Source organism: Mustela putorius, unplaced genomic scaffold (genome assembly GCF_011764305.1).
Source record: "Mustela putorius furo isolate JIRA1106 unplaced genomic scaffold, ASM1176430v1.1 tig00000281_pilon_pilon_pilon, whole genome shotgun sequence".
Classification (NCBI taxonomy): domain Eukaryota; kingdom Metazoa; phylum Chordata; class Mammalia; order Carnivora; family Mustelidae; genus Mustela; species Mustela putorius.
In genome coordinates, this window is record NW_025421343.1 from 18,432,170 (window position 1) to 18,458,906 (window position 26,737).

General features: G+C 53.0%; 1 protein-coding gene across 1 annotated transcript; it reads left to right on the forward strand.

Moving 5' to 3' along the window:
• Positions 1-1,288: 1,288 nt before the first annotated feature.
• On the forward strand, positions 1,289-26,035 carry MAL (mal, T cell differentiation protein). The gene is made up of 4 exons (XM_004770951.3): positions 1,289-1,499; positions 19,691-19,858; positions 21,308-21,433; positions 25,457-26,035. Exons 1-4 carry the CDS (start codon positions 1,407-1,409, stop codon positions 25,529-25,531), a joined length of 462 nt encoding a protein of 153 aa, XP_004771008.1. The 5' UTR covers positions 1,289-1,406; the 3' UTR covers positions 25,532-26,035.
• The last annotated feature ends 702 nt before the right edge of the window (positions 26,036-26,737 follow it).

Below are 26,737 nucleotides of genomic sequence, written 5' to 3' on the forward strand. Positions count from 1 at the left end.
AGGAGAAAAAGAGCAGCGTAGAAGAGAAAGACTAAGGGTCCCCCTGGAGAGAGTGGAGCCCTATGCTCTGCTGCTTCCTGTGGGTGGAGACAATAGAAGCACTGGGTGGGGGGGGGGGGGGGCGCCTGGGTGGCTCAGTCCCTTAAGCCTCTGCCCTCCTCCCAGGTCATGACCCCAGGGTCCTTCGATGGAATCCCACACTGGGCTCCCTGCCCAACGGGGAACCTGCTTCTCCCTCTCCCTTGGCTGTTCCCCCTGCTTGTGCTCTCTCACTCTGTCAAATAAATAAAATCTTTGGGTGGGGGGCAAGCAGTAGCAGCACTGGGGAGTCTGAGTTGGGGGCATGTCCTGAACTGCCAGCAGATTTTAGGCTTTAGGATTTGTAGAAGAAAACTCAGTACTGTAATTGTATCTAAGAATAAGTGGCAACTACTGGAGTCTGAGACATGTTTTAAAATAAAGGGAGAAAAGAATAAAGAAATCGTGGTCCGGAAACAAAACCAAAACCAAATCCAGGCAATCAGAGGACGTAGGGGAGAGTCATTCTACCCTCAGAGGCCCCAGAATATCCCTCTAAGAGGAGATAAATCTGCTCTGAATGTGCCCCTCCCCGCCCTTGATTTCCAAGCGGAGTTGCCCCAGCACAGCCACCAGCAGCCCTCCTGGGGGCGGGGGTGGGGCGGGGGGAGGAGAGGGTCACATGGCAGGGAGCAAACTGCTACCCTCAGACAGATTCGCAGCTCCAAAGCGGAGCGGACCGCGCGTTGGGCTCGGAAGGCGCGGGGAGAAGGGGTCGGTGGCCAGAGCTGGTCTCAGCGCCGCCCTTGCAGACCCCCTAGCCTGCAACTGCAGAACTCAGAACTCGTTCCCCCTGGAGCCTGAGCGCGGATCAAGGCGGATCAACGCACCCAGCGGAAAGATGAAGGAGACCCAACTTAGGAACACTCAAAGCAATGAGGACCCTAGCGGTGTCACGAGGAGTTGGGGGGGGGGGGGCTAATGATTGATGGTTATCATTCTTAATCATTCTTAAGGGATGGTGATCACGTGCAAAGCGTGCGAAGCGTGCGAAGCCCCTCGCCCAAGCGGCTTTGTCACGCTCCAGGTGGGAGGTGGCGCGGGAGGTGGGACGTCGGAGTCCGTCTCCCGCCCGCAGCGCCACAAGCCCGCAGCGCGCCCTCCGGGTGGGTCAGGACCGCACCCGCTGCGCTCCGCGCGAGTCTAGGACTTGGGCGGGGACAGGGCGGGCGGGGACCGCGGCTCCTCCCTCCTCGGCCCCGGGCTCCCCTACTCTTAACCCGCGCGCGGGGGCGCCCGGGCCACTGGGCTCCGCAGAGCAAGCCAGCGGTCAGCGCAGAGCCGGAGCCGCGCGCGTCCAGTCCCGAGGCCGACGCCAGCACGCCGGCATGGCCCCCGCAGCGGCGTCGGGGGGCAGCACCCTGCCCAGCGGCGTCGCGGTCTTCACCAGTTTCCCGGACCTGCTCTTCATCTTCGAGTTTGTGAGTGGCTGGCGCATCGGCGCGGGTGCGGGGGAAGGGTCGGGATGGGTGGTGGCGGCCGGGTCCGCAAGCGGCACTGAGGTCCCCGGAGCATCCGGGGAGCGGGGCAGGAGTGAGGAAAGGCTCTCTCCTCCCACCCCCACCCCGGTCGTTTGGCCCCCTCTAGACAGGAGCAATGGGCGTAAGCAGTCTCCAGGACCTAGGTGGAAAAGCCAAATTCGCAACATGGGTCAAATGTTCGAAGCAGGCCTGGGTCCACTTGCGGTGCGCTGGTTTCAAAGCCGCGCTCCCAGCTCACTTCACAGGAGCCGCGCAGAGTATGCCCTTGTTGGAGAGCAACGTCCTTGTACAAGTGCCCAGCTTCTCCCAGGGTTAGGATTTCGTTAAAAAAAAAAAACAATACAAAACAAAACAAAAATCAAAAGAAACCTGAGTACGTATCGCCAACCGAAGCCTGGAGATTGGGTTGGTGTTCTGGGAGGAGCTGAATCTGAATCGTTCTCTTCTGGCCTTTGAAAGTTTCTGGCGAGTAAGGGTACTTGCCACAACTTTGATCTGGAAATAATAGAACAGGCCGTCGTTTGCTGGCCACGGTCATTTTGCCCTGTGCTGCGGGTGGGCGTAATGGAGAGGGGCTGGCCTGAGCGGCCCTGCGCTTGGCTGACCTTGAGCGGCAGGAAACCCACGGGTCCCTAACTGGAGCTAGAGCCGGAGTGGCGCTGTCTCCGCTGCCACCGCTGGTGGCCCAAGAGCGCTTCCCACGCCAGCCTCCTAGTAAGGGGATAACTGTAACGACGCTTCAGACCGCCCTTAGCCGAAACTCGGCAGGAGCCACAGACCCTTACCTGGGAGGTAAGGGTCTGGTGTAGTTACTCTGTGGGTGTGCTGCCTGGCGGCCACCCAGCCTCCTTTCCTGCACGCCACTGCCGAAGTGGCTGCCTGGAGGGTTGATTGGAAAAGAAATCGTCCAAACCTAACTGTTTAAAAACCGGATCTCGGCTTTCTTATTGTCTAATGGGAGGCGGGAGGGTGTGAACAGCAAAGGGAACAGGTTCTACTCTCCGTGGAGGGTTTGGTGGAAAGGGCAAAGGGGGCTGAGGTGGCCTGAGGACACCCTATTACTGAAGTTGTGTGAGTTGAGTTGATCCCAAACAGGGATGTATCCAGAATGATTTCAAATCCTGGAGCTAGCCAGAATCAAGGAAGTAACATCTAGAAGAAACCCTTGACACCACTAATCTAATCTAGAAAACCCTGGACACCACTAAGGCCAGCCCCATCTTTTGTGGATAGGGACACCCAAGCCCAGAGCAGAGGGGCTTGCATTCACTAGAACATTCTTTTCCTATATGGCTTGTCTGAGCCATGCGGCAGTTAGCCGGTGCTTGCCCAAGGCTGGATTTCTGAAAAGAGCATGTAGACCCTCTGACTTGGGAGTCAGTCGTGGGTGGTTCTTTCAGAGGCTACTGCATTTACAAAGGCGGAGTTTCGTAACTGAAAGAGATGATGGCTAATGGTGAGGTGTGGTGGGGCAAGAGAGATTTTTAACCAACAGAAGGTCTTCTTAGTGCCTCTTAAATTGCCCTTATGAGTGGTTTATTCTACCTTTGTAGCTATTTGAGGAGCATTAAAACAAGAATCAGGAGAGTGTGTTACTTGAGCTCCAGGTGGAAGACTGTGGTCTTCTCCTCTTGCCCTGACAAGAATGGGCTCAAGGGCAGCAGGTGGGTTGCAGGTGGCAGTGGTTGCGGGGGCAGGGCTTTCCAGAAGGGACAATTTCCCAGTACCCTTTGCCTCCTCTTGGTATCACAGTTTAGGGGAAGGAGGGCCCCTGAGGGTAGGAACAGCCCAGCCAAGCAGAGCCGTCTGCTGGGTGGGGATGGGAGGATACCACCCCCACATCGCAGTATGTGAAAGGGGAAGGTTGGGTGTGCGAAATCTCAGAACCATGAATTAGTGGAAATTTACACCTCCCAGGGCAGTTTTGTGACCTGAGATGGTAGGGGCTTCTGTAAGAAATCATTCTCTCTTCTATAAGAAATCATTCTCTCTTGATAAGAAATCAACCCCTCAACTGTGTTAGAAGTGATTTTTTTTTTTTTTCCTTAATGGCACCTGGGTGGCCCAGTTGGTTAAGCACCTGACTCTTGGTTTTGGCTCAGGTCATGATCTCTATGTCCTGGGACTAAGCCCCGCCCTCACACTCACTGGGCTCTGTGTTCAGCAGGGAATCAGCTTGAGATTCTTTCTCTCTCTCTCTCTCTCTCTCTCTCTGTGTGTGTGTGTGTCTCCCTCTAACGCTCCCCCTGCTCATCCTCTGGCACGTGCACTCTCTCTCTCTGAAATGAATAAATAAATCTTAAAAAAAAAAAAAAAAAAAGAGGGCACCTGTGTGGCTCAGTGGGGCGCCTGGGTGGCTCAGTGGTTTAAAGCCTCCGCCTTTGGCTCAGGTCGTGATCCCAGGGTCCTGGGATCGAGCCCCACATTGGGCTCTCTGCTCGGCAGGGAGCCTGCTTCCCTTCCTCTCTCTCTGCCTGCCTCTTTGCCTACCTGTGATCTCTGTCTGTCAAATAAATAAATAAAATCTTTTAAAATAAAATAAATTTTTTTTAAAAGGAGTGATTTTTTTTCTCCTTAATCTCAGCCCTACTTCCCCACCTCCTTTCCTTCCTCCCAACTTTCCGGGAGACCTTAGGTGCCCCAGTGTGTATCTGAATCTCTTTCTTCCTCTCCAGGGTGGGGATTTGCCCATGGGGTGTCTGAGAGAGCAGAAAAGAAAACAGACACTGGCCCTTTAAATTTTCCTTTGCCTGCGTTGTAACATTGTAGAGAGGAAGCTTTATGTGTCTACATGTGTGAAAAGAGTAGTGAGTTTAAAACCTCTGGGAGGGTTGTTGTTGGTTTTTTGTTTTGTTTTGTTTTTTTTAATTATGGACTATTGGGGCACCTGGGTGGCTCAGTGGGTTAAAGCATCTCCTTTCGGCTCGGGTCATGATCCCAGGGTTTTGGGATCAAGCTCCACATCGGATTCTCTGCTCAGCGGGGAGCACTGCTTCCCCCTCTCTCTGTCTGCCTGCTTCTCTGCCTACTTGTGATATCTGTCTGTCAAATAAATAAATAAATCTTTTAATTACGGACTTTTACAACTCAACAACAAAAAGACACGCAACCCAGTTAGAAAATGTGCAACAAACTTGAATAGGCATTTCTCCAGAGGAGCTGTAGAAATGGCCCATAAGCACATGGGAAGAGGTTCTGCATCATTCATCACAAAGAACATAGAATAAAAACCACAGTGGGGTAGTTTCACCTGAAATTATGGTGATTATTATTAAAAAAAAGAAAACAGAAAATACCAAGTTTTGGTCAGGGTGAAATTAGAACCCTCATACACTGCTGGTGTTCTGCTTCTGGAAAACAGTTTGATGGTTTCTGAAAAAAGAAATTACCATATGACCCAGCAATTCAATGGCTAGATTTTTAACCAAGATAATTAAAAGCAGGGACCTGAATGAGTACATGTACCTGCGTGTTCCTAGCGGCACTGTTCACAATAACCAGCAGGTGGAAACGGCCCCAGTTCAGTGGATGGATAGACAGACTGCGATCTGTCCATACAGCAGGATATTCTGTAGTCACAGAAAGGAATGAAGGAAGTTCTGGTACGTCCTGCAAAGTTGATAAACTCTGAAAACATTATGCCAAGTACAGGAAGCCAGCCACCAGAGGTCATGAATTATATGATTCCATTTATGTAAAACATCCAGAATAGGTAGATCCATAGAGACCGAACCCAAACCGGTGGTTGTCCACGGACTGAGATGAGAGGGAGAAGAGGGGAACCACTGCTTCATGGGAACGGGGCTTCCTTTTGGGGTGGCAAAAATGTTTTGGAGTTAGAGGTGGTGAACGTGTTAAACACCATTGAACAGGTGTTTAAAAAACCTTAAGTTTTTTAAAGAATAAAAATCAAGAAATACTTCATATTACAGAAAAGGCGCCCACATGATTATCACTATGCTTTGTCAAATCTTAGTATTTGACCTGATTGACTTTTAGTATTCGGGAAATAAAGCTTTTCAGATGGCATCTAAACCCACCGGCTCTTCCGCGATCGTCTTCTCTTCCCTCCGTTCTCGGGACAGTCCCTGGGCTGTACGTCTTGTTCATGACTCCCAAGCAGAGCTGATTTAAACCTAAACTGCCTGCCTCACTCGGGGTGGACTGTGCGTGGCATTGTTTTATATGGTGTCACTTCACGAAAATAGTAACATCCCGCGGGGTGATGCTGTTTACCTGTTCTTCTTTTAATGGACGCGTTGGCTGATTTCAGTTTGTTGTGTTCTTCTAGCATCGCCAAGAACATTCTTGAATGTGCCCTGTTAGTTCAATGTGGGGAAGTTCTTCCCAGAACACCCAGGGAGGATGCGACTTCCTGGTTCATAGGGAATGCACTTCTTCCTTTTCCCAGCTGTTACCCGATCAGGGTGCAAAAGGATGTTTCCAACGGACATGTTCCAGAAGCCGTGTTACCTGGAAGCTGATGGCGCGTAATTAAGCTCAGGCCCCTTCTAAGATCCTGCCTTACATTGTATTCTTTAAATATAAGAAGGTTCCCAAAGTGTATACGTTTCAAGCAAAACTGGACCTTTCCAGCTCCCCACAGCAGTGTGTCAAAGTCCTCATTGTCCCTCATCCTTGCCATACGTGATTGCATTAGAATTTGCCATTTTCTGCTAACCCAATGAGTGTGAAATGCTTGGTATGTTTTAAATCTGTAGTCCATTGAGCTGATTACTCACAGTTGATACTCCCATGCCTGACCTCCCAGTAGCCTGGGAGTCAGAGATGCCAGTGTCCAAGGCCAACAGGGTGGAGCTCCCCTCCTCTGCCAAGGCCAGGAAACTGCCCGCAGGGGCAGGGAAGGGTGGTGGTGGCTCAGGGGGAGAGTTGCGGCGGGGGGGGGTTGTCTGGCAACTTCACCCTGGCCCAGCATCCCTATACCAGACCTCTGAAAGCTGCAGGGCCATGGCAGGAAGTGGAAGGCTGAGCCAATCAGATGGTGTGAGCCACACAGGCCACATTCCTGTTGAAGGCAGTGCGGTCACAGGGGCACCCCAAAGGGGCAGGCTTGCAGTGCAATGTCCTCTCTCCCAAAAACTCAAGCTGGGGCTTTGCTTCTGACCTGTCCCCCTGTCCCCACCCAAGGAGGACTTCTCCTTTGGGGGACGCAGTCTCTGCTTCCCCTTCCTCCTCTTCCCTTCTAAGCCAGGGGCTCTGTGACACTTGGCCCCACCCCGTTCACAGAACAAGGTGTTGACATAGGAAGCTTTTTGTCTCAGCCGTGGCCAGGGCCAGCGGAAACTTCTCTCACAAAGTGCCGGGGACTGATGATCGATCATCCCCCCATCCCGGCCCCAGCCCACCTTCAGAACCTGTGAAGGAAATGCCTGAAAATGGTTTACGGAAACCGTTCGCTCCCTCCTCTGCACCCTGGCAAGGAGGAAAAGCCACTGACAGAATGGCTGGGAGTAAAGAGAGACCCGGGGAAGGCAGAGAAGGGGGGCGGTGAGAGCCAGGGCTCCTAGGGGGCACTTTTCGGGGTGAAAGTGGAGTGGGGGTTCCGCCTGGAGCGGGTTTGCAGTTCCGATTCTCGCAGTGAACTGGACACGGTAGTTACTCCCAGGACACTGTTTCTCTGACCCCAAATGTCTGGGGACTTTTATTATTTGAGAGTGACTGGGCGAGTCCGGAGACCTGCCCTAGATTTTCCCCACCCAGGGGACAGCCACCCTACAGAGCCCCATGGCGGGGGGGGGGGGGGAGAAGTAGGGAATGATACAGCAGTTTTCTGGTGGGTGTCCGCCCTCTGGTTGCACTGAGAAGACAGCATGGGAACTCATAGGAACATCCTTTTTCTGAGCTGGGAGGAGACTGAGGCAGGGAGGTGGGAGGTGTAGTTTGCCCCGGGTCACTCAGTCTCCAGGGTGGCACTTCCTGGAATGGCAGCAAGTCATGTCCCTGTTTCTGCCTTAACCCAAACACCCACAATGAACTTTTGCCTGCTGCACCTTCTCTTCCCGACTGGGGAGTTCCCAGCCCCTGGGTCTGCTTGTCAAAAAACACACCCAGAGGGATCTGAGCCCCTGAGTCAAGCCTGGGCCCAAGAATCTGCATTTGCTGAGCCGTTGACTCAGCGAGGTTTGGAATGGCCCCTGGTAGACCAGCCCACCGCCTCCACATTTCCACCGGGGGCAAGATGGTAGAGACAGTTCTCAGTGAGAGGACGGGGGAGGGAATCAGATGCCCTAAAGGTTCTCCTGGGTTCAAAGCAGACACCCCCTGTGCTCCTGGGGAAATTGCCCTGCTGCCCGCAGCCAGGGAGGGACCTCTTCTGTAGTCAGCAGGGAGTGGGGGTTGGCCCTACTGGGCAGTGGCTGAGCTTGGCCTTCACTGGCTGTGCCCACTGACTCCTGACCCTGTGTCTTTGTGTTGTGGTTGGGGCCCCTCTCTGTAGCTGTTTTGAAGCGGGTAAGGACCCTGCCTGGCCCTTCTCCTTTCCTCCTCTCTAAAGGGGGGGGGGGGTGGAGTGATACGTAGGGGTTTGTTCTTGGAGCTGAGAAATGACTTTTCTGGTTTTTCAAGAACCAGAGAGGACTGCTTTGATCGGAGTCAGTGACTTGGAGCTGTTCTCTGGAAACTGCGGAGTGCGGTGATGGGGCTCAGCTCCCGCACGGTCACCTGTATGTCATCACAGGCTACATGGAAAAGGTTGCTTTTAAGGTTCCCATAGGTCACTCCCTGGCTTGACACAGATGGGCTAATACCTCGGGGGAATGAGGCATCCTCTCTGTCAGAGGGGCGCGTTCAGGAGAGAGGAGGAGGATTCCAGAAGCCACTACCAGGGACGCAGAGCACTCACGCTCAGGTCACACAGCTTGGGTCAGGGCCAGAGGCTGACTGTTTGCACCTACGCCTGCCACGCCCTGTAGAGGGTGGGGGAGGGCACCGTGTGGACAGCCTAGGCCAGTTCTGCACAGGCTTTGGAACGGCGTGGCTGGGCTCGGGGATTAGGCCCATTCTCAGGGAAAGGCCCATTCTCGGGGTGGGGACTGGGCAACTTGGGCCCTGCCTTGAGGTGGGATGGGGCGGGCCAGCCGGCCTGGACAGGACCAGGGGCTGAGTTCTCATGGATTCATGGTTAAGCCCTGGCCTCCAGCCCCCACACAAGCCCATCTGGGGCTTCCTTTTGGACTCTCAAATATCAGTCCCTGGACATAGCGTTTTTGAATCAAAGGCTCCCAGGGGCAAACACTAAGACGCTAAGATCCTCCACCCCAGATGTTCTCTTCTGGGGCTGATGGGCACAAGGACGGTGAGTGAGTGGCATGCCTTCTTTCAGAAGCTCGAATGTCATGGGCAAGTGCAGGCTCACTCCTCACGGGCTTTAGACGGTTTCTGGGGGCCTGGGGCAGGTTCCTGGTACTCTCTGCCTCATCGCGCCCTGACCTGCCTTCTACATTCTAGTGGAAAGTTCTAGCTCCTGGTTAGCTCCTGCTGGGCCCCCAGCAGCATCGTTATTTCCCACGGTAAGGGACCTGCATTCATTTTTTGCCATGCTCAGCTCCAGACTCTTCTACCACTCCCACCTCATTAACAGCTAATGTTCCGCCCACACTGGAGCAAAACAACTCCCTAAGGCCCCAGAAAAACATGTAGGAATGAAAAGAAAAGCCGTGTCACCAGCCATCACACATGGATATGCGCGGCAGCGGGAAGAGGCACTGCCAGTCCAGCTGCCCTGAAATTCCACACCGGAGCCCCATAGCCCCAGATTCCTGGTAGAACTGCAGTTGGGCTGAGAGGGGAGGGGGCAGGAAGAGGAGGAGCAGGGAGAGGGCAAGAGGAGTACCCTCCTCCCCACCAAAACTCCTGGATCCAAGTTTGAAGAAGGCCCTCAGAAACCCCAAGGGTGCAGGCTCTAAATGAGGGGACAGTCCAGGAACCAAGCCAACAGGGAAGGAACGAAAGTGATGCTGGGATCCTTACACCTGTTAGGAGGGGTGGGGGGCAGGGTGAAGCTCATGACAAGTGTCCTGCCAATGGACTCCGGGATGAGAACCGCAGGCCTGTGCCTTACAGAAGAGGGAGTGCCATCCTTCAGTGTTCTGATCTTTTGCTTGTTTTCTGGTGTTAAACACAAAACCTTGGTATTCTCTTCCTCTGAAAGAACAGAGCCTATTGAACAAGCAGAGGGGCAGGGGAAGGGAAGCCAGCTCCGGAAGCCACCTCCCTTGCAGTTCTCTCCAGACCCAGGGCGGCTGGGAGCCTGGTGAAGGTTAAAGGACTAGTCTCCTGTTACTCCACATTGCTGCTCTCAAGGCCATTGCTAAAGTGACCCTAGACAGAGAGAGACTTCGTGGTGAACCGTTTGTGAGCTGCCTTGGATAACTGCCTCACGCATGGGGGAGCTGACTCAGGCTCCCCAGCCAGCCTGTGGGAGCTGGTCCTTAGCGGCTGTGGGGATATGAGCAGGCGACTGTGCCTTGGTTTCTGCATCAGTAAAATGGGGCTAACAGCACCTGCCACACGGATTGCTGTGAGGAATACGTGAATGAGTCTTGTGCAGAAAGCTCTTAACGACACGATGCACACAGTTATGGTTCAATAGCTCTTAAGTACACCAGTTATTAATTTATTAATGACTCACCCACCTGCTCTGAGATCAATGGGCCAATCCCTGCGAAAAGGGGGCGACTGCAGGATGGGGGCCGGAAGACCCATCCCGATCCGCCTTTGGCCTTAGGTGCCCTTCTCAGGCAGGCTGGAGGCGAGTGAGATTTGGGAGTGGGTGGGGCTGTTGAGGGCACACTTGACTTGTCTCTGAGATTGTCAAGTACACACAGACGCCACCCTCTGTAGGGCCTAACCAGGGCCGCCTCTGTTGTGGGCTATCCCGGCCAGCCTGCTGGGGTGGCCAGGGGGGAGGCTGTGGCACTCCTGTCCTGCCTTCTGCCTCGGGACCAGGGGATGCCTTAGACCTCTCTCACGCACCACCCTGCAGCTCGGTGCCAGGATGGGTGGGGAGGGCTTTGTGAATTCTCAGTGCCCTGCAAACTGCTGCACCTGCCCAAGGGGAAGGGACCAATCGCTAGTGGGCCTGGGATTACGCCTGACGAAAATGATTTGTCTTCAGTGTCAGTGTATCGCCATCTGGGAGAGCATTGGTTCAGTAAGAGGGCAGCCTCTTGCACAAACGAGTACCCCCACCTCTTCCAGCTTCCATCCTGCCCTGTGGCTGGTGATAAGCCAAACATGGTTATAGAGCGGGACCTGACAGGAAGGGTCCCACCTTACTTTTGTGTCTTAGGATGCTTTCCAGAACCAGCCCATAGTCCTCCGCTGGTTTCCATTAGAGGCATTCCTTTAGTGCAGATGGCATGGTGGGACTAAGCCCTCTATCCTTCGGGCCCAGATTTCCTCAACACCTCTACCGGGAAGCCCACCCTGAGAGCACCCCTTTCCTGGCACTTGGCACCTGTACAGCAAGCCCTTGCTTGGCTCTGTCTCCTGCCCAGACCCTAAGATTGTCCGTGTTCCCAGCACAGACCATGCCCTCTGAAACATTTGTCTTAGCATTCATTGGTAGGACGGGGGCTAACTTCTCATCTCCCTCCTGGTTAATATGAATCAATAGAGGAGCCCCTGACTCCAAGGGCAGATGGAAGATGAAGCTGAGAGAGTCACCAGCAACTCCCAAGAAAGAACCCCCAGGACACTGGAAGGAAGCCCCCGGCCCTATATGGGCAGTTCCTTCTCACAGCAGAGGGTACACACCTGTTTTGTCTGTTTGCTCACCACCTTATTATGCTCGTGACTCCCATTAGTACCTCTGGTTTTTCAGGCACTGTGGCCACGCCCATCAGGTCTCGCATTTCCCCGGATTTGCCCTCTTTACAAGTGGCTTACTGGTATTATTCTCGGAGCCTCCTGGTTTCTGTTTATCCTGCCGGGGAAAGCCCGTGGGTATAGGTGTGGTCAGGAAACTTTTCCATCCAGATGAGGACATGCTGGTCTGAAAGCCCTTGGACCCGTGTGGACCCGAAAGAACTTTTCATTCATTCAGGAGTGGGTGACCGTCCTCTGCAGCGGGAGGGAGTGATCGGTGTCCGGAGCTTAAAGCCGAGGTCTAGTGCATATTGCGGAAGAGATTTCCCTGGGACTTGAGGGAAGTGGGATGGAGGGACTGGACAGGACCCTCCTCTCAGTCCATACTCACCCTGTTAATGTCCACTGTGGACCTGAACTCAGCCCCTATCCCTTTGAATCTCAAGTCTCTAACGCCCTCTTTACAACCAGACTCAGTTGAGTCTGAGACTGTTACAACCTGAGTCCTGGTCTTACCTCCAGAAAAAGGGATACTGTCTAACCCTGCCTTGGAAGGGATAATGGCATAATGGAAGGATGAATTTGTTGATGAAGGGTTGGGGAGGGCGGAGCAACTTGCATAGGTAAACTGAGTCAGGTAGCCTCAACACCACTCTTGGTGTTTGCCTTAAGAGTGGCCTTGCGGTTGGACTCTCCACACACGAAGAATATTCTGACCCCTCCCCCCACCAGACACCTCCCTAGGGGGTCTATGCAAATTGCTGGGCTTTGCCCTGTCCTAGGCAGAGGTGGTTAGTGGCTCGCCCTCCCCAGGGCCCTGACACTTTTACCAGGGGCTGACTCTGCCCTTGGTGGAGCCTGGCGGCAGGGCTGGAAGAGGGACTCCATATGTCCACCCCGGTAGGTGTACCTACCTCAGTGCTGGCCATGGTCAAGGGCACTGTCAGCATCTGCTAAATGCACGGATAACAGAATCAGGGAGGGAGGGGGTGAGCAAGGGAGCAAGTGAAGGAAGCCTCTCCTTTGACTTGCGGGGGTGCTGAGCTCCTCCACACCAGGGAGGTGGGGCTCACACAAAAGCCAGGGACCTTGGCAGAAGCCCCACGTGGCTACTTCTGCCATCACTACCCCTCAGAACAGGAAGAGTCCCCAGCCTCTGTCTCAGACCTGAAGAGCCAGAGGATGTTTGGAGAAGGCTTCTACGTTTGGGGGTCTGGTCTCGGGCTTTCCCTCTGAGCTCGCTCTGCACCTTCTCCTACCACCCAGTGCTTACGTCTTCTTGACTTCAGCTTGCTGCATTTCCCTTCTCCGTGATAGCACGTCCATAATCAGCCTCTACACACACACCCACACGCTTGCTCAGGCCCATGTGCACTCATGCACGTCCACACGCGCGCACGCACACACACACTAGTCCAGTCAGTATGGTCATTTCCCTCAACACAAATTGAGGTTACTGCTCCTGGTGGCCTTCTGAGAGCACTGGAGGGCTCAGAGCTCACAGCAGCCAGGACCTGGCTCATCTGGGGTTGCCATCTCCCCTTTTCCTTCCTAGGGAGAGGACTTGTGGACCCTCACCCAAGTGGCAGGATGGTGTAGTATTGGGTCACCGTCTACGTTCTGTAACCAGTTTCCTTTTCTTCTCGAGAGTTCAGATTACAGACTCCTGTTCACATGTGCCTTCAGGAAACCCACACCATGCCCTCAGAGCCCCTGGGAATTCTGATGCTGGACTCCAAGGCGCCAAGCCCTGCATGGGAAATCCTCTTTAGTTCACACCTTGACTGGTGACTGGGAAAGGATCTGCCTGTGAAGACCTTAACAGAGTAAAATGGAGTCCCAGGAAAATATCCAGAGAATCTGAGCGATTCTCCTGCATTGTCCTCAGTTATCCCAGCCGCGCAGGAAAGACACTGGGCCATTGTGGACCCAGAGCTCTTTCAGCCCGGCGCAAGCTGTGGAAACACCATACGAATCTTAAGAATGTGCTGGAGGATTCCTTTTCCCCCTTTTGCAACCAAAGCTCATTGTTTGAAGACAGGCTCTCTCCTTTTTTAACATCCTTTGTGTTTCCTTCCACAGAAGCAGACACATTTTTCTCAACTTTTGATTTCTGGGAGATCAGTTGTTTTTCTCCTTTTTGATGTTTTTGAAATCATTATTTTTTTTAAAGATTTTATTTATTTATTTGACAGGCAGAGATCACAAATAGGCAGAGAGGCAGGCAGAGCAAGAGGGGGAATCAGGCTTCCTGCTGAACAGAGAGCCGGATGTGGGGCTCCATTCCAGGACTCTGGGATCATGACCTGAGCCCAAGGCAGAGGCTCAACCCACTGAGCCACCCCGGGGAACCCCTTTTGAAATTATTTTTAAATTCTAGGCCCCAGTATGGTTTGGAGTGGATATCTGTGCGTGTCTCCCAGACCTGCTGGTAGTTACTTTGATACGTTTGCAGATGAGACTTCACCCCATCCTATGACAGCTGAGACAGCGAACACTCAGGCGCTCACTTTGTGTCAGGCACTCCGCAGACATAACCCCATTTCACCCCCAGCCCATGGGGTGGGCACTGTTGTTATTGCTGTTTCACAAATAGGGAACAGAGCGGTTAAGTAATGGACCAGGAACAACCAGCCACCCAGCTAGAAAGTGGCAGAGCTGAGACTGAAACCTGGTGCTTTCGGCTCCAAAGTCTATACCCTTTGCCATGCTAAGTCTGCCTCCTGTGGATTAATTCAGAAAGAAAAATTGAGAACCTTCTCTAAGTTTACATGAGAGCTCCCCCGAAGACTATCCCCTGAGAATTTTTTTTTTTTACAAAAATCATTTGAGTGGGCAGGCACAAATATAAACTCTTTAAAGTCTTTGGAATTTTTTGGTCTGGTTTTGATTATTACCCCTGGTTGTTAGGAACCTCAACTCTGCTTGGCATCCCAAACCAGCCTGAATTAAAGATGGGTGGTTTCCAGTCCTGTAACACCAGGTGTAGAGGCCTTAGATCACCAACTTATTCCCATTCACAGACACGGAGGCTACATCCCAGGATCTGGAGGACAGCCAAGGACGAGCTAACCTCACGTTCGAGGCAAGACAGGGATAGAAGCTTGAGGAGGGGAGAAGAGAGGGAGCTTTGCACGGAGAGCCCACTCAGGACCTAGAGAGTTTGCCTCAGCAGGCATCGCTAGACCGCCAAGCAGGGCATCAGAGACCGGAGCCAGTTCTTACTCTGTTTGACAGGAATTACCAGGACATAATCCAAGGGCTTGTGTTATGGAAACATGTTCTAAGGCTTTTGGCAAAGAGCCTGGGATGTCTGTTCCACGTGCTAGTCTAACACTCCTTCTCTCCACTTGAGTCGGATCGCAGACATTGGTGTTCCAGACAATTCTAGCATAGGGTAAGGGCTGCAAACTACAGTGTCAGCCCAGACCTACCACCGTTTTCCAGCTTGGGGTTCTGGGCCCCACAGAGAGAGCTCAGTACAGATGATTCTCAGGCCATGCAACTTAGCGACTGTTTCCGGCAACCACCCTAGCCAGCTGTACCATGTCTGTTATGGAGGACAGTGACCTGGTGTAGGCAGGGGGCAGTGGGAAGTTGCGGCCTGTTGACAGAGATGAAGGGCAAGTGGGGTTGTGCCTCCATGGGGATGACTAATGTTTCCAAATGATTGCCTCGGGGCACTTGCTGTGGGGGGGGGGGGGGTGGTCTTGGGAACTGTTTGGAGTTTTCTTTACAAAGGGAAATGCTTGAACCCTCACCTACCCCCTTCTCTTGACAAATATTTGGCCAGTGGGGTCCTGAGGTCAGGATGGGGTGGACTGCTCCCTGCCCAAGATGCCTTATCTCGGTGGGTGTGGGTGCTGTGCTTGTTCTGTTTGCTCTCTGCACACTTAGTAGGTGGAGTGGGACAGGCACTGGCTTTGTCCCATGATTCACACTGAACCCCAGTTTTCCGTGGAGCAGGGCCTTAAAGGCCTTCATGCTGACTCAGAGATCAGTTCTGTCACGAGTGTCCTCCCCGTTAAGCCCCATCTTCAGCACCCCTCCCCCTCACTGCATGCCTTATGCCCAGCTCCCAGGCCTTCTGAAGTCCTCACTGTGGCTTCAGCATCTTCTGGACTTTGCCTGTATATTACATTACATTACATTACATTGTAATATCATCATGTACTTCTTCCTCCCCCTGGAAACCCACTCCTTGACCTTTCAGCCTGGTAAACCAGTTAGTCCAACTCCCCCTTCAAGACTTGATTGGGGCCCTGCCCCGGTCCAGGCTGCTTTGTCCCCTCAGGGCTGGTTATCATCCTGCCTTGTAAACTGGCTGTGTCTGCATCTGTCCCCAAGGGCTGTGGGCCCCGCAGGTGAACACTTGTCTTATCCCAGTCGGGGATGGTGCTGGGCACGGCACCAGAGGCCTCACTCTCACACCCAGAGCGTCAGCCAGTGCGCACCAGCCTGCAATGTGGCGCAAACTGCCATTTGCCCACCAGGAGGCCAAGGCCCAAGAGCCTGACTCCCGCGACAGCCTGGTCCAGCGGTTTGTGGGGAGAGCACACACACCCCCCCCCCCGCCGCCGCCCACTCCTCCAGGGCTCCCACGCCACTGCTGGTGGCACAGACGCTGCGTGGTGGCTGTGCCACGGGAGCCCGCGGGCCCGGGAGGGGCGGGAGCCTTCGCGCATGTGCGCAGCTGGTACAGCTGGGGCGGCTTCTGGGCGGCATCGGGCCTGGCCCCAGGCTTCTCACAGCCGCGGTGCCTGTTTCCAGGGCTCACTGTCTGGCTGAGAGTAGATGCCGTGGTTCAGCTGTGTTTGTCACTTACCCCTCCTGTTCTCGGGGTTCTGTCTCCATCTCAGCACCCCTCCCAGGCGGTCCTACCCTTAGGACCCAGTGGGCAGGGCCGTGGAGGGTAGTGGACAAGCCTCTGCCAGTCTTTTGGGAGCAAAATCCCCCCGGGTTTTAATCATTTCATTTGTGCTGAGGACATGGCCTTCCCATGATGGGTAACTTAATATACATTCCATTCCAGGGAGAGACTGGGCTGGTGGCATGCTTCCTTCAGGAACGTTCCTGGGAACCCATCGCTCTCCCATCTATTCACAGCTTGGAGGCTCCCCCCCCCCAAAAAAAAGTCCAGAGGCACGTTCACTCAGTGTCCCCTGGATGACGGGGGTCAGAATGGGCCAGTGGGGTGTGCTGTGATGGTAGAGATATTTTGTGAAAGTCCCCTTGAGAGAGAATTTCTCACTTTGAAAGGCATTATGCTAAAGGAAAGAAGCCAGTCATAAAAGCCCATCTTTTGTCCTATGATTCAACTCAATGTGAAAGTTCAGAACAGGCAAATCTTAGAGAGACAGGAAGTAGGAGCATTAGCAGTCACTTAGGGATGGGAGGGAGAGAAGCAAGCCAAAGCTAAAGGTACGGGGTTTCTTTTGAGGTAATGAAAAGGTCCTAAAGTTGGTCTGGAGTTGATGACGGCACATATCTGTAAATAATCTTTAATCTTTGAATTTTACAATTTAAATAGGCGAGTTGTCTCATACATGAATTATATCTCATTAAAGCTGCATGCGAGAGAGGGAAAATTGCTTCCCACCATCTTACTATGAAACTTGCCTCTCTAAACCAACCATGCAAAGAAATAAAAAGCATAATTGTTAAAAGGACCTTTGCAAGGTCATACACCCAAAGGCAGGATAGGGTCCTGAGATCTGCCAGGGGGCAGGGGGCTGGGACTGAGCCCAGGGTGGGCTTTGCTTCCATGGACAAGTATTCTTACCATGGGTTCCAAGAGTCAGAGAGAGAGAGTTCATTTTCCAGGGAGCTGGGACACAGCATCATCAGACTGGTAAAAACACACACCCAAGGCGGGACAAGTGCCCGGATAAACCTTAACACTCCCCTCTGCAGAGGTACCAGAAGTTCAGCATCAGAACTGGGGCCACATCAAGCTAGCACATGCTCTGGACTCTATGGCAGGCACTCTGGGCCATGGCTTCACTCTGACTCCGCTTTCTTTTCCCTGCCTTTGATTCCTGGCCAAGCCAAAGAGGGAGAAAACAAGCAGTTGGAGAGAAAGTCACAGGAGTCTGTATGGCATCCTGAGAGCCATCTTCCCAGATTTTGCCATTGACTGGTACCATCAGTGCATTAACTTACCCCATATGGTTTTAAGTTAATTTTATCCAAAATAACTATATCACTATCTTAAAATAAAAACAGCCTCATTGCTCAGTTCACCTTTGCCAGCCCATTCCAGGAGCCCCTGCTCTAAGGGAGCTCCAGACCCCTGGCTCAACCCTGAGCCCCTCTTGCCTTAGAAAAAGAGAATTGTTTTTCGTAGTGTAGCATTCAGCGTTCATCAATGCCATGTGCACTGGCTGCCTGCAGGCACCTCTGGCCCACAGTGTCCCTCACTGGATTCCCTAACACTAGGACTCTCCGTCCACACTCAACGCATAAGTCATTCCTGTTTACCCATACCCATCTGACATGAGCCCCTGAAGGCTGGATAACTAACTCATACAGGTGGACAGGTGTCCCATACCAGAGAGTCTGCCATGAACAAGAGGGACCTCACCCCCTCCATCACGTGGTCAGGGATAGTACCATTTTGTAACTAACAAAGGACACCGATTTTATGCTGGGAACTGACAAGGAGAAGGAAGGGCAAGGCTCCCTGAGAGCATATGAGGGAACCTGAGATCGGTCCTCTTTGGACGGTCTTCTGGCGCCCAGTAAAGGACGCTCCGGAGAGGAACATCCCCCAGTCCCTTTCTTCTGCCCTCCATGTAGGCATTCCTGTTCTCTCCACGCTTGGCCAAGTTCTCAGCCACCAGCACGTTCACATCCCTTTACCAGGGTCCATTATGGAAAAGGCGAAGTCATCTCTGTGATCTTATAGACAGCTATGGATGAAAGGCACACACACAGAGATCATATGCTACGATGGTCTAAGGGTTTTTATTGAAGTGTCTGCTCCAATGACAGCAAGTTGTAAAATGCGTCCCACTGCCTCTGCCGATGCCTTCCCGGACCCTCAGATTCAACAGTAGAAGAAGTGTTCTGGTCAGAGATGCCCAGATCTGAGTCATCAGGCCCAGCTTTGTTTTGATAACCCCAGTTTCTTCATCGCTCTGGTTTTTCTACTCAAATGTGTTTCCGTCCTGATGCTTCTCAGCTGAGAGGCTCAGGGAGCACCTGTGAAGATGGGGGGCCCTTGCCCAGCAGATGGACAGCAGATACAGGACAGGGGGCCCAGCTACTACTTGAGTTCACTCCACGGGACATAAGGCTGGGAGGGCATCCTGTCCTCAGCCCCCAGATGCTCTGAAGGACCTTGGAAACCTTTGGCCACGGAACCCTCTCCATCTGTGTCCCAGCCTTTCCGAGCACAGTCCTTACCTGGGTGGAGGACAGTGGAGAAGGCTAAACTGTCTTCCTGGGAGATAAAGAGGGACAAGGGAAGAGAAGACAATCCCAGCTTTGGTGTGTGTGCTTTAGTCCTCAGGGATCCAGGACTGTGGCCTCAGGGGCGTGGTATGACTCCTCTGCTGTCCTGTGCTCCTCTTTGAAAACGTGGGGCTCACTGAGGCTTCAGATACCAACAGGGAAATGCTTCTCTCACACCAGTCCTAGGCCACCCAAGGAGGCGGGCTGACCTCTCTACTCCAGCCTGGACCCCACTAGTCAGAGCACTTCCTGGACTTGGGGATTTAAGGGTGAAATTAAAAAATATATATATGCTTATGACATAGTGTGGTCAATTATTTTGCCAAGTAAAGACCAAAAAATCTGCTAGTCACTAACTTTTTATAACGGGAAAGATATTTTAATGTCAAAATATTAGGATCTAATCTAGGATAAAACCTCAGAATAATGATAATACTGGAGGAGATAAGTCCTTTCTCGGGATGACAGATTACTTAGTGTCCACGTGCCTCAGTTTCCCCATCTGACAAATGGACCTCGTCTGTAGGGTTATTGAGAGAATTAACCGAGTTAATATTTTCGAAGTGCTTAGGATGGTGCCTAGCATATAAGTGTGTGGTATACGTTTTTGTTAAATAAAAAATCAAAATTGCATTTAAAATGTGAAAAAGGCAAGCAAGAAGGGATTGGACCAAGACCCGCAATGCAGGCAGAAAGAGTGGTTTTGGGGGAGGAAAATGCCCACCGCCATTCTCTGCCTCTTTCCTGTTTTTCTGCCCCCAATGCCCCAGCATGACTGTGGGTCTGGCCCTTCATGGGTGCGGGCTCTCCCGCTCCGAGGCTCACCCCTGCCCTCTCTCCCTCCGCAGGTCTTTGGGGGCCTGGTGTGGATCCTGGTCGCCTCATCCCTGGTGCCCATCCCCCTGATCCAGGGCTGGGTGATGTTTGTGTCCGTGTTCTGCTTCCTGGCCACCACAACCCTCCTCGTCCTGTACATAATTGGTGCCCACGGCGGGGAGACTTCCTGGGTCACCCTGGTGAGTCACAGCCCGGAATGTTTGAGGTGGGTGGGTGGGTATTGGACCCTCTCCACGGGCAGGCTGGCTTTTCTAGGGCTGGGGGAGGCTGTCCTGTTGATGAGTCCTAGCCCCGTTCCCAGGCTAAGCTGGCCAGGCCTTTGGCTCTGACCTCTCCCTAGCAGCCCAGGTCTCCCCACAGCAAGGAGGTCAGGAGAAGGTGAAAGCAAAGGTCGATTGTTGCTGTCTGATTCCCATTGGGCCTGCTGATTCCCATTGGGCCTGCTCGGCTTTCTCCTGCATGACTGCCTTTTTCATGGACAACCAGCAGCCCAGCCCCCCTCCCCATCCGCCTGCACCTGCCAGGTGCCTGCTGGCGTCTCCCAAACCCCAGGAGAGCTGGTTTCCATCTTAGGAAGGGGCAAGGACCTGGGGGCTGGCCTTAACTGCCCAGTGGGAGGCACTGGGCTTCCTGGCCTGTGCCCAGTGATGATCTTCTAAAGCAGGGTGCCCAGAGAAGGACTTGGAGGTGGCAGAGACATGGCCTCTGGTCTGAATTCTGCCTGAATTCTGCCTTCAGGCCCTTGAAGCAGGTAGAACTTACACATGGGACACCTGCCTTTTATCTATGGCAGAAGAGGGCAGGGCCATTTGGCAAGGCCTCTGCTCTCAAAAGGCCTCCTACTTAGAATTTCTTTCTCTTTTTTTTAAGTTGTTGGTTTTTTTTTTTTTTAAGATTTTATTTATTAGAGAGTGAGAGAGCACAAGCAGGGGGAGGGGCAGAGGGAAAGGCAGAGGGAGAGGGAGAAGCAGACTCCACCCTGAGCAGGGAGCCCAACCCAGGGCTCAATCCCAGAGATCATGACCTGAGCCGAAGGCAGACACTTAACCAAATGAGCCACCCAGGCACCCCCTACTTAGACTTTCGAAATTACCTCCAAATTACAGCTGCTTAAAACCCTATTCTAGTCATTTTTTGCTTTTAAACAAACCTGGAGTTTGACTCCCCAAGAAAAATTGAACACTAACAAGAAAAAAACCATAGTGGAAATGGCCTGGGCCCCTCTCCCCCTGCCCTGGTCACTGAGGCCACATCTGAACTGGGACTGTGACCACCTGGGGGTTAAATCCCAGGCTGCCCTTCCTGACCCCCAGCTCTTCCTCAATCCCACGTCAAGGGAAAGCAGCGTGCCTTCTCCCCTGAAGTCCTGACTGTGGCCCCCCCACCATGAGCTAGAACCCACTGGGCAGTGTTGGTTACCCACACTCTGTGAGGAGAGGGCTAGGGTGGGGTGACGGGTGGACAGGGCAGGGAGCGGGGCAGGAAGGCCCTTCTTTCCCAAAGGAAGCAGCAGAAGATGAAGGCAGGACCTGAGCCATGCCAGGAGAGCAAGGAGTGGGGGTAGACAGACCTGGCTAAGACCACAGCTGCCCCCCCTCCACTCCTCACGGCTCTCTCTGACCCTGTAGGATGCAGCCTACCACTGTCTCGCTGCCCTGTTTTACCTCAGCGCCTCCGTCCTGGAAGCTCTGGCCACCATCGGGATGCAGGAGGGCTACACCTACAAACAGTACCACGAGAACATCTCCGCTGTGGTAAGTCCCCCGGGTGACTTGCCCCTGGGCCCAGCTCCCCCTGCCCAGTGACAGAGGGTCAGCAGAACCCTGTTATGGACCCTCCCTCTCTTTCTGCTTCACCGACTCCTGAAGAAACAAAGCCCTGGAGGAGGGAGCTGACGTGCCCCAGCCTCCCTTAGCCCTCTGTTCTGCGCCTGGGTGGGCTTTGCAAAAGGGAAACAACCGCGAGTGTCAGGCACTGTCTGAACTCTCCATGAAGGACCTTGTTTAACTCTCGCCATAGCACTAGGATGTAGGCGCTCTTATTATACCCATTTCACAGATGTGGAAGCAGGATGTTGAGGACATGGATAGCTTGCTCCAAGAGGGTCAGGAGTTGCTGGTGTCCAGAGCTGGTGTTCTGTCACCCCTACTCTTAGCACCTGTTTGGAGCAGTGAATCTAGCCACGTGGGTGCCCCCGGCTCTCCCTGAGTGGTCTTCCCTTCAAGCACACAGTCAGGCCAGGGAAGCGCAGAGGCCACAGATGTCAAATCAAGTGGCCAGGGTCTCACCAAGCCACGGGCTTCAGGGCTGGGGTTGTACAAAAGCTCTTCTGGGCCCAGAGTGTCCAGACCTGTGGGTGTTTGCTGCTGCGGTTAGGCCATTCAGCTCTTCGTGACAATGCTTCCTGCCCAGCGGCTCTGAGAACCTGCTGGAGCAGGAGGGGCCGGAGCTCACGCCCCTGCCATTTCCTTGAGCCGGTACCTCAACGTGCTCATCTGTCCAACTCCCTCAGAACCACAGAGACGTTAACTCCCTTTCTCCGAGCCCTCACAGTGAGCAATGGGGGCCCTTGGGAGCTTCCTTCACGCCGTCGTTATAACAAATGGGGGTGCCTGCTATGTGTGGCCAAGGCGCATGGCGCATGAGGGCCTCTGGACTCTGAAGGAAGCGTTCTCCAACTTTGGGCCCAGACCACTGGTGCACTTTGAGGGCACAACCCGGATTCCCTTTTTAATGGAATGAATCAGACAGAGAGTAGGAGAAGGTTTCGATTCCTAAGACCTTCTTCCAGGCTGCATGTGAGGCCTCCCACCAAGATGTGAACTCGAAATAGCAGATGTATCTCTAGCCACTTAAAAAATATGAAAGAGGTTCAGGAACTAGCACTCCTCAGGTCTTTAAAGGTCGACCTGTGAGTTCTACAAATCCTGAGGTCAAATGTGATGATCAATCACAAGATCTCCAGGAGAAAAACAGGGCTGTCCCCACTTTTTGGAAAGACTAGAGCAGAGGCTGAGAGAAAACGCACAGGGAGGGGCATGGTTGGGCTCTTGGAAAGGGTTTGGGGGGGAGTGTTCTTCCTGCTCCCAGAGGGAGGGGTCTGGAGGAAAGTTCCTGAAAGCCTTGCCTGCAGGCCCCTATGGGCCCATCCCCCACCCCAAAGACACACATTCCCCTTAAGTCACCAGCCTACTCTCCAGTTCCATAAATATGACCACTTCTGGTCCCTGGTATCCCCTCAAATGTCCCATAATGTGGGAATGGCTCCCCATTTGGCTCAGCTCCCAAAATACCTGGTTTCTAAATAGGAACATGGCCAGGCTTCACCTTGGTTGTTCTCCCCTCCCTCAGGAGGCTGGTAATCCCGCCTCCTCTGTCATCCTTCCAATGACTCTGTTGGGAGCCACCTCGCCCCATCCCAACCCCAGAAGCCTTCTCTCCGAACGGACATCAGCAGCACGAACGGACATCAGCAGCACGGTGTTAGACAACAAGTGCCGTAAAATTATTGCAGGTGAAAGTCGTGAAATGCACGTGGAATGCAGCCAGCAGGGAGCAAGCCAGTTAGGGTGAATGACTGCTCGGCCCGGGGGACAGGTCTCTAGTTGAGAACCTCTGTCATCTCCTGTGCTCCAGCTTTTCTCTTTTTCTCCTTACCAAAATGCAACAGACATCCAGAGAAGGGAGTGGGTTGCCAGTGTACAAGTGGGTAAACTTCCATGAAGTGAACTCCTCTGTGCAACAAGCATCCAAATTGAGAAACAGAACATAATAAATGGCTCCCAGGGTCCCTCTGTCCTGCTGCTATCACTGTGCACCCAAACGAAGGATACTGGTCTCCTGATTTCTAGCTGCTTAGTTCAGTTGTGCCTGCTTTTGAACTTGGAAATGGAGTCATGCACTGTGCACTTTTATGTCTGGCTTCTTGCTCTCAGCCTTGGGTTCGTGGGCCTCATCCACATTTTTGGGTGGAGATGCAGAATATTTATTCTCACGGCTGTCTAGCATTCCGCTGACAACTACACCAACATCTACTTATCCGCGCCGCAATTGATCATGTCCCCCCGTTTATGTTAGATGAATGAGATGTACATGGGCCAGAATCCAGAATAAAAACACTGCCTGCAGACCGGTGCCCTGGGCTAAAGGTCATGTAGGAGCCCGGTTTGATGTAAAGTCATGTCTCTCTATTGGAAATGTCAGCTATATCTGCTTGCAGGGACGACCCTGCCCAACCACAGCGTGCCTTTCCTACATCCAGGGGGTAGCAAGCCCTGGAATGGGGAGGTAGCTCAAGACCTTCTCCCACACATTCCTGGCCTTTGGAAGCATCTGGCCTGCCTCTCCCCTCTCTGTTACTTAGCTGTGGCTGCCTCAAAAGCCATGCTTCTCCCTCTCTCTTTCTCCTTCAGAGAGTCTATGCCAGAGGGATCTCTGGGATTGGTGGGAATTGAGAGGGCAGCTGGAAACTTCTGCAGAAATCTGGAATAACAGCCATTTAGGGAGAGGGGTTTCTGAAGGCCCAAGTATATGCTACATGCATGCATGTCCCCGGCTCTCAGGGTCCCCAGGGTGCCATTGCTTGACCCCACTTGGAAAATAAGTGTCTGTTTCCTGCTACTGCGGGGGACATCTGAGGGGGGTTCCTGCCAAAGGTTCTCATTGGGTCTGGAATTCCCCAGACAATAAAGTGCTCCCATCTGACAGGGAGAGGTGTTTTGGGGGCTGGGGTGCTGCTCAGTCAAATGCTTGGTCACGTAGAACTGCTCCTTTTAGATGCTGTTTCCAGATGAGTTCTCTTAAATTTGTTATTAAGTAACTCGGCTTAGTCATTGCCTCTGGCCAATGAGGGTGCAGGGTTCGCCCATGTGTGGAGGCAGGGAGAGAGAGCCGGCATGAGGACCTCTGGTGTTTATGGGCATTTCCGAGAGCCACGGAACCGTAGCTGCCCTAACGTCGTGTGTGGGTTGGCAACTTTTGACCCCACACCCAAGGTCACAAATCCAGGTGCAGATATTTGACTTGGGGGCTGGCAAGCCTTCAGAGAGGCCAGCCACCCAGAGCAGGTGATAGGAATAGACGGGGCCTGAGTGAACACAAGGCTGGGCCTTGACAGGGACAAAGGGACCATTTGCCCCATTTCCAGGGCCTTTGTTCCCCTTGTCAAAACCCTGACTGGATCTTTCCAACAGCTTTCTCATTAAGACCCCCCCTTCTTTTTGCCAAAGCCCCAGTCCCTTCTTCTCATGCCAGTCCCTCATTTCCTCCGAGCCCATGCTTATGAAATTAAGATCCTAGAAGAAAATTCTGGTGGGTGTCTGAGGATGACCAGACAACATCGAGCCCTTAACCAGAGCCAGCAAACCCACATGTTCATATTCTCTTAGCCAAGGCCAGCGGATCACCACTGGCAGATCCTGCCCTTACTGGTGCAGGGGGAGGACGTTTTCCATGGAGAGTGGGTATCATTTGAGGGGTCTCTGAGGGCCTCCATTTCTAGCTGGGTCGCACCAGGACGATGACTTGTGTGATGACAGATACTTGACCTTGCACACCAAGTCCTGTGGACCAATGGGTCACCTGGAGCTCTGTGCTGAGCGCGTTCTGGGGCCACATCTGGGCTCAGCAGGAAAGGATGTCTGCGGGAGTGATGGTGGCCCGCACCCTTTTGGGCCATCATCCCGGAGCGCCGTGCCAGTGGTCAGCTCAATATGGACAGCCTGCGTGCTGCCCTCTCCCCGTGCACCCCCATTAATCGTTGTTTCTCTCGGTTCTAGGTGTTTTCATACGTGGTCACTCTCCTGTACGTGGTCCATGCAGTGTTTTCTCTCATCAGATGGAAGTCTTCTTAAAGCCGCAGAACTTTTGCTGAAAACTCAGACGGTGTTCACTGACCAGCCCGCCTTCCAGTGTAACATTTTAGAATGCAGAAATACTCCCGAGGGTGGGAAAAAGAAACCAAACAAAAAGCAACGCTCTGTCTCTTGTGGGTGTTATGTTGACTCTCCCCTATACCTTCATGTCAGGGTTGGGGGGCTTGGGCATTTAACCTCCAGTGACTGAGCTATCTTTCTAGAGCTGTTTTCTGTTTGTGAAAGGGGGCCGCGGGGGTGGGAAATGGGGACCATGACCACGAAACCAAGATGCCCTGCTAAGCCCTGCACCGGATCTTGAGAACTGTCTGCTGGAATTTTCCACGAGCTCTTTTGAGGACCCATCCTGGGGCCTGTTTCCAAGTCCTCACGGATAGCCTGCCTGTCCTGGGGGGTAGAGCTCACCGAGCAAGGGGTAGAGCTCACTGAGCAAGTGTCTGCAGATGTCCACGGTGGAAGATGATAAAACTTTGGAAAACGTCATGCAATGCCTTTATGCTCAGTACCTTTGTAGGGTCTTTGGGGGGTTTTGTTTTTAATTTCCCCGTTATCAGGGACTCCGTCATTTCCATTGTCTTTCCGAGGAATCCTTGGGCCAACCACCTGGGTGGCTCAGTCTGTTGAGCATCCCACTCTTGATCACTGCTCAGGTCTTGATCTCAGGGTCATGAGTTCAAGCCCCACACTGGGCTCAATGCTGGGTGTGGTGTCTACTTAAAAGAAACAAACCACAAGTCCTTAAGCCAAAAGAAAACAGGGTGCAGAAAGTTCCTTCTCACTCCTCATGAAGCTGATCAGAAATTCTCTGGGCAGTGTGCTTTGTGCGCTGTTGCCAAAAGAGATGAGGGTAATAAAATGTTTTCTAGAATTTCCTTGGGCCACTCCCAAGGAGAGCAAGCGGACCAGACTACTGAGGGAAAGGAAGTAAGAGGACAAGTGGTGAGTGCCATGTTTCAGGTGCGGGATGTCTGGATTGAAAGGAGAGGGGGCAGTTAGGAAGGAGGGCGCTCAGTTAGGAATCCCAAAAGCCTGGCTTCCATTTTAAAATGCTGCTTTGTCCCTTTGCTCAGAGAATTTAATGATATCCCACAGCTGGGCACACACCAAGTGTCTCAAAAAACCAGTTGCACCCCCAGCTATGGAGGTCTACAGGCGGAGGCTGGACAGCCTATTGCTAGCAGCCAC

Coding starts and splice junctions, on each gene's coding strand:
- MAL (XM_004770951.3), top strand. CDS start 1,407: ATGGCCCCCGCAGCGGCGTCGGGGGGCAGCACCCTGCCCAGCGGCGTC. Junction 1,500..19,690: donor TGCTCTTCATCTTCGAGTTT/GTGAGTGGCTGG, acceptor CTCCCTCCGCAG/GTCTTTGGGGGCCTGGTGTG. Junction 19,859..21,307: donor AGACTTCCTGGGTCACCCTG/GTGAGTCACAGC, acceptor CTGACCCTGTAG/GATGCAGCCTACCACTGTCT.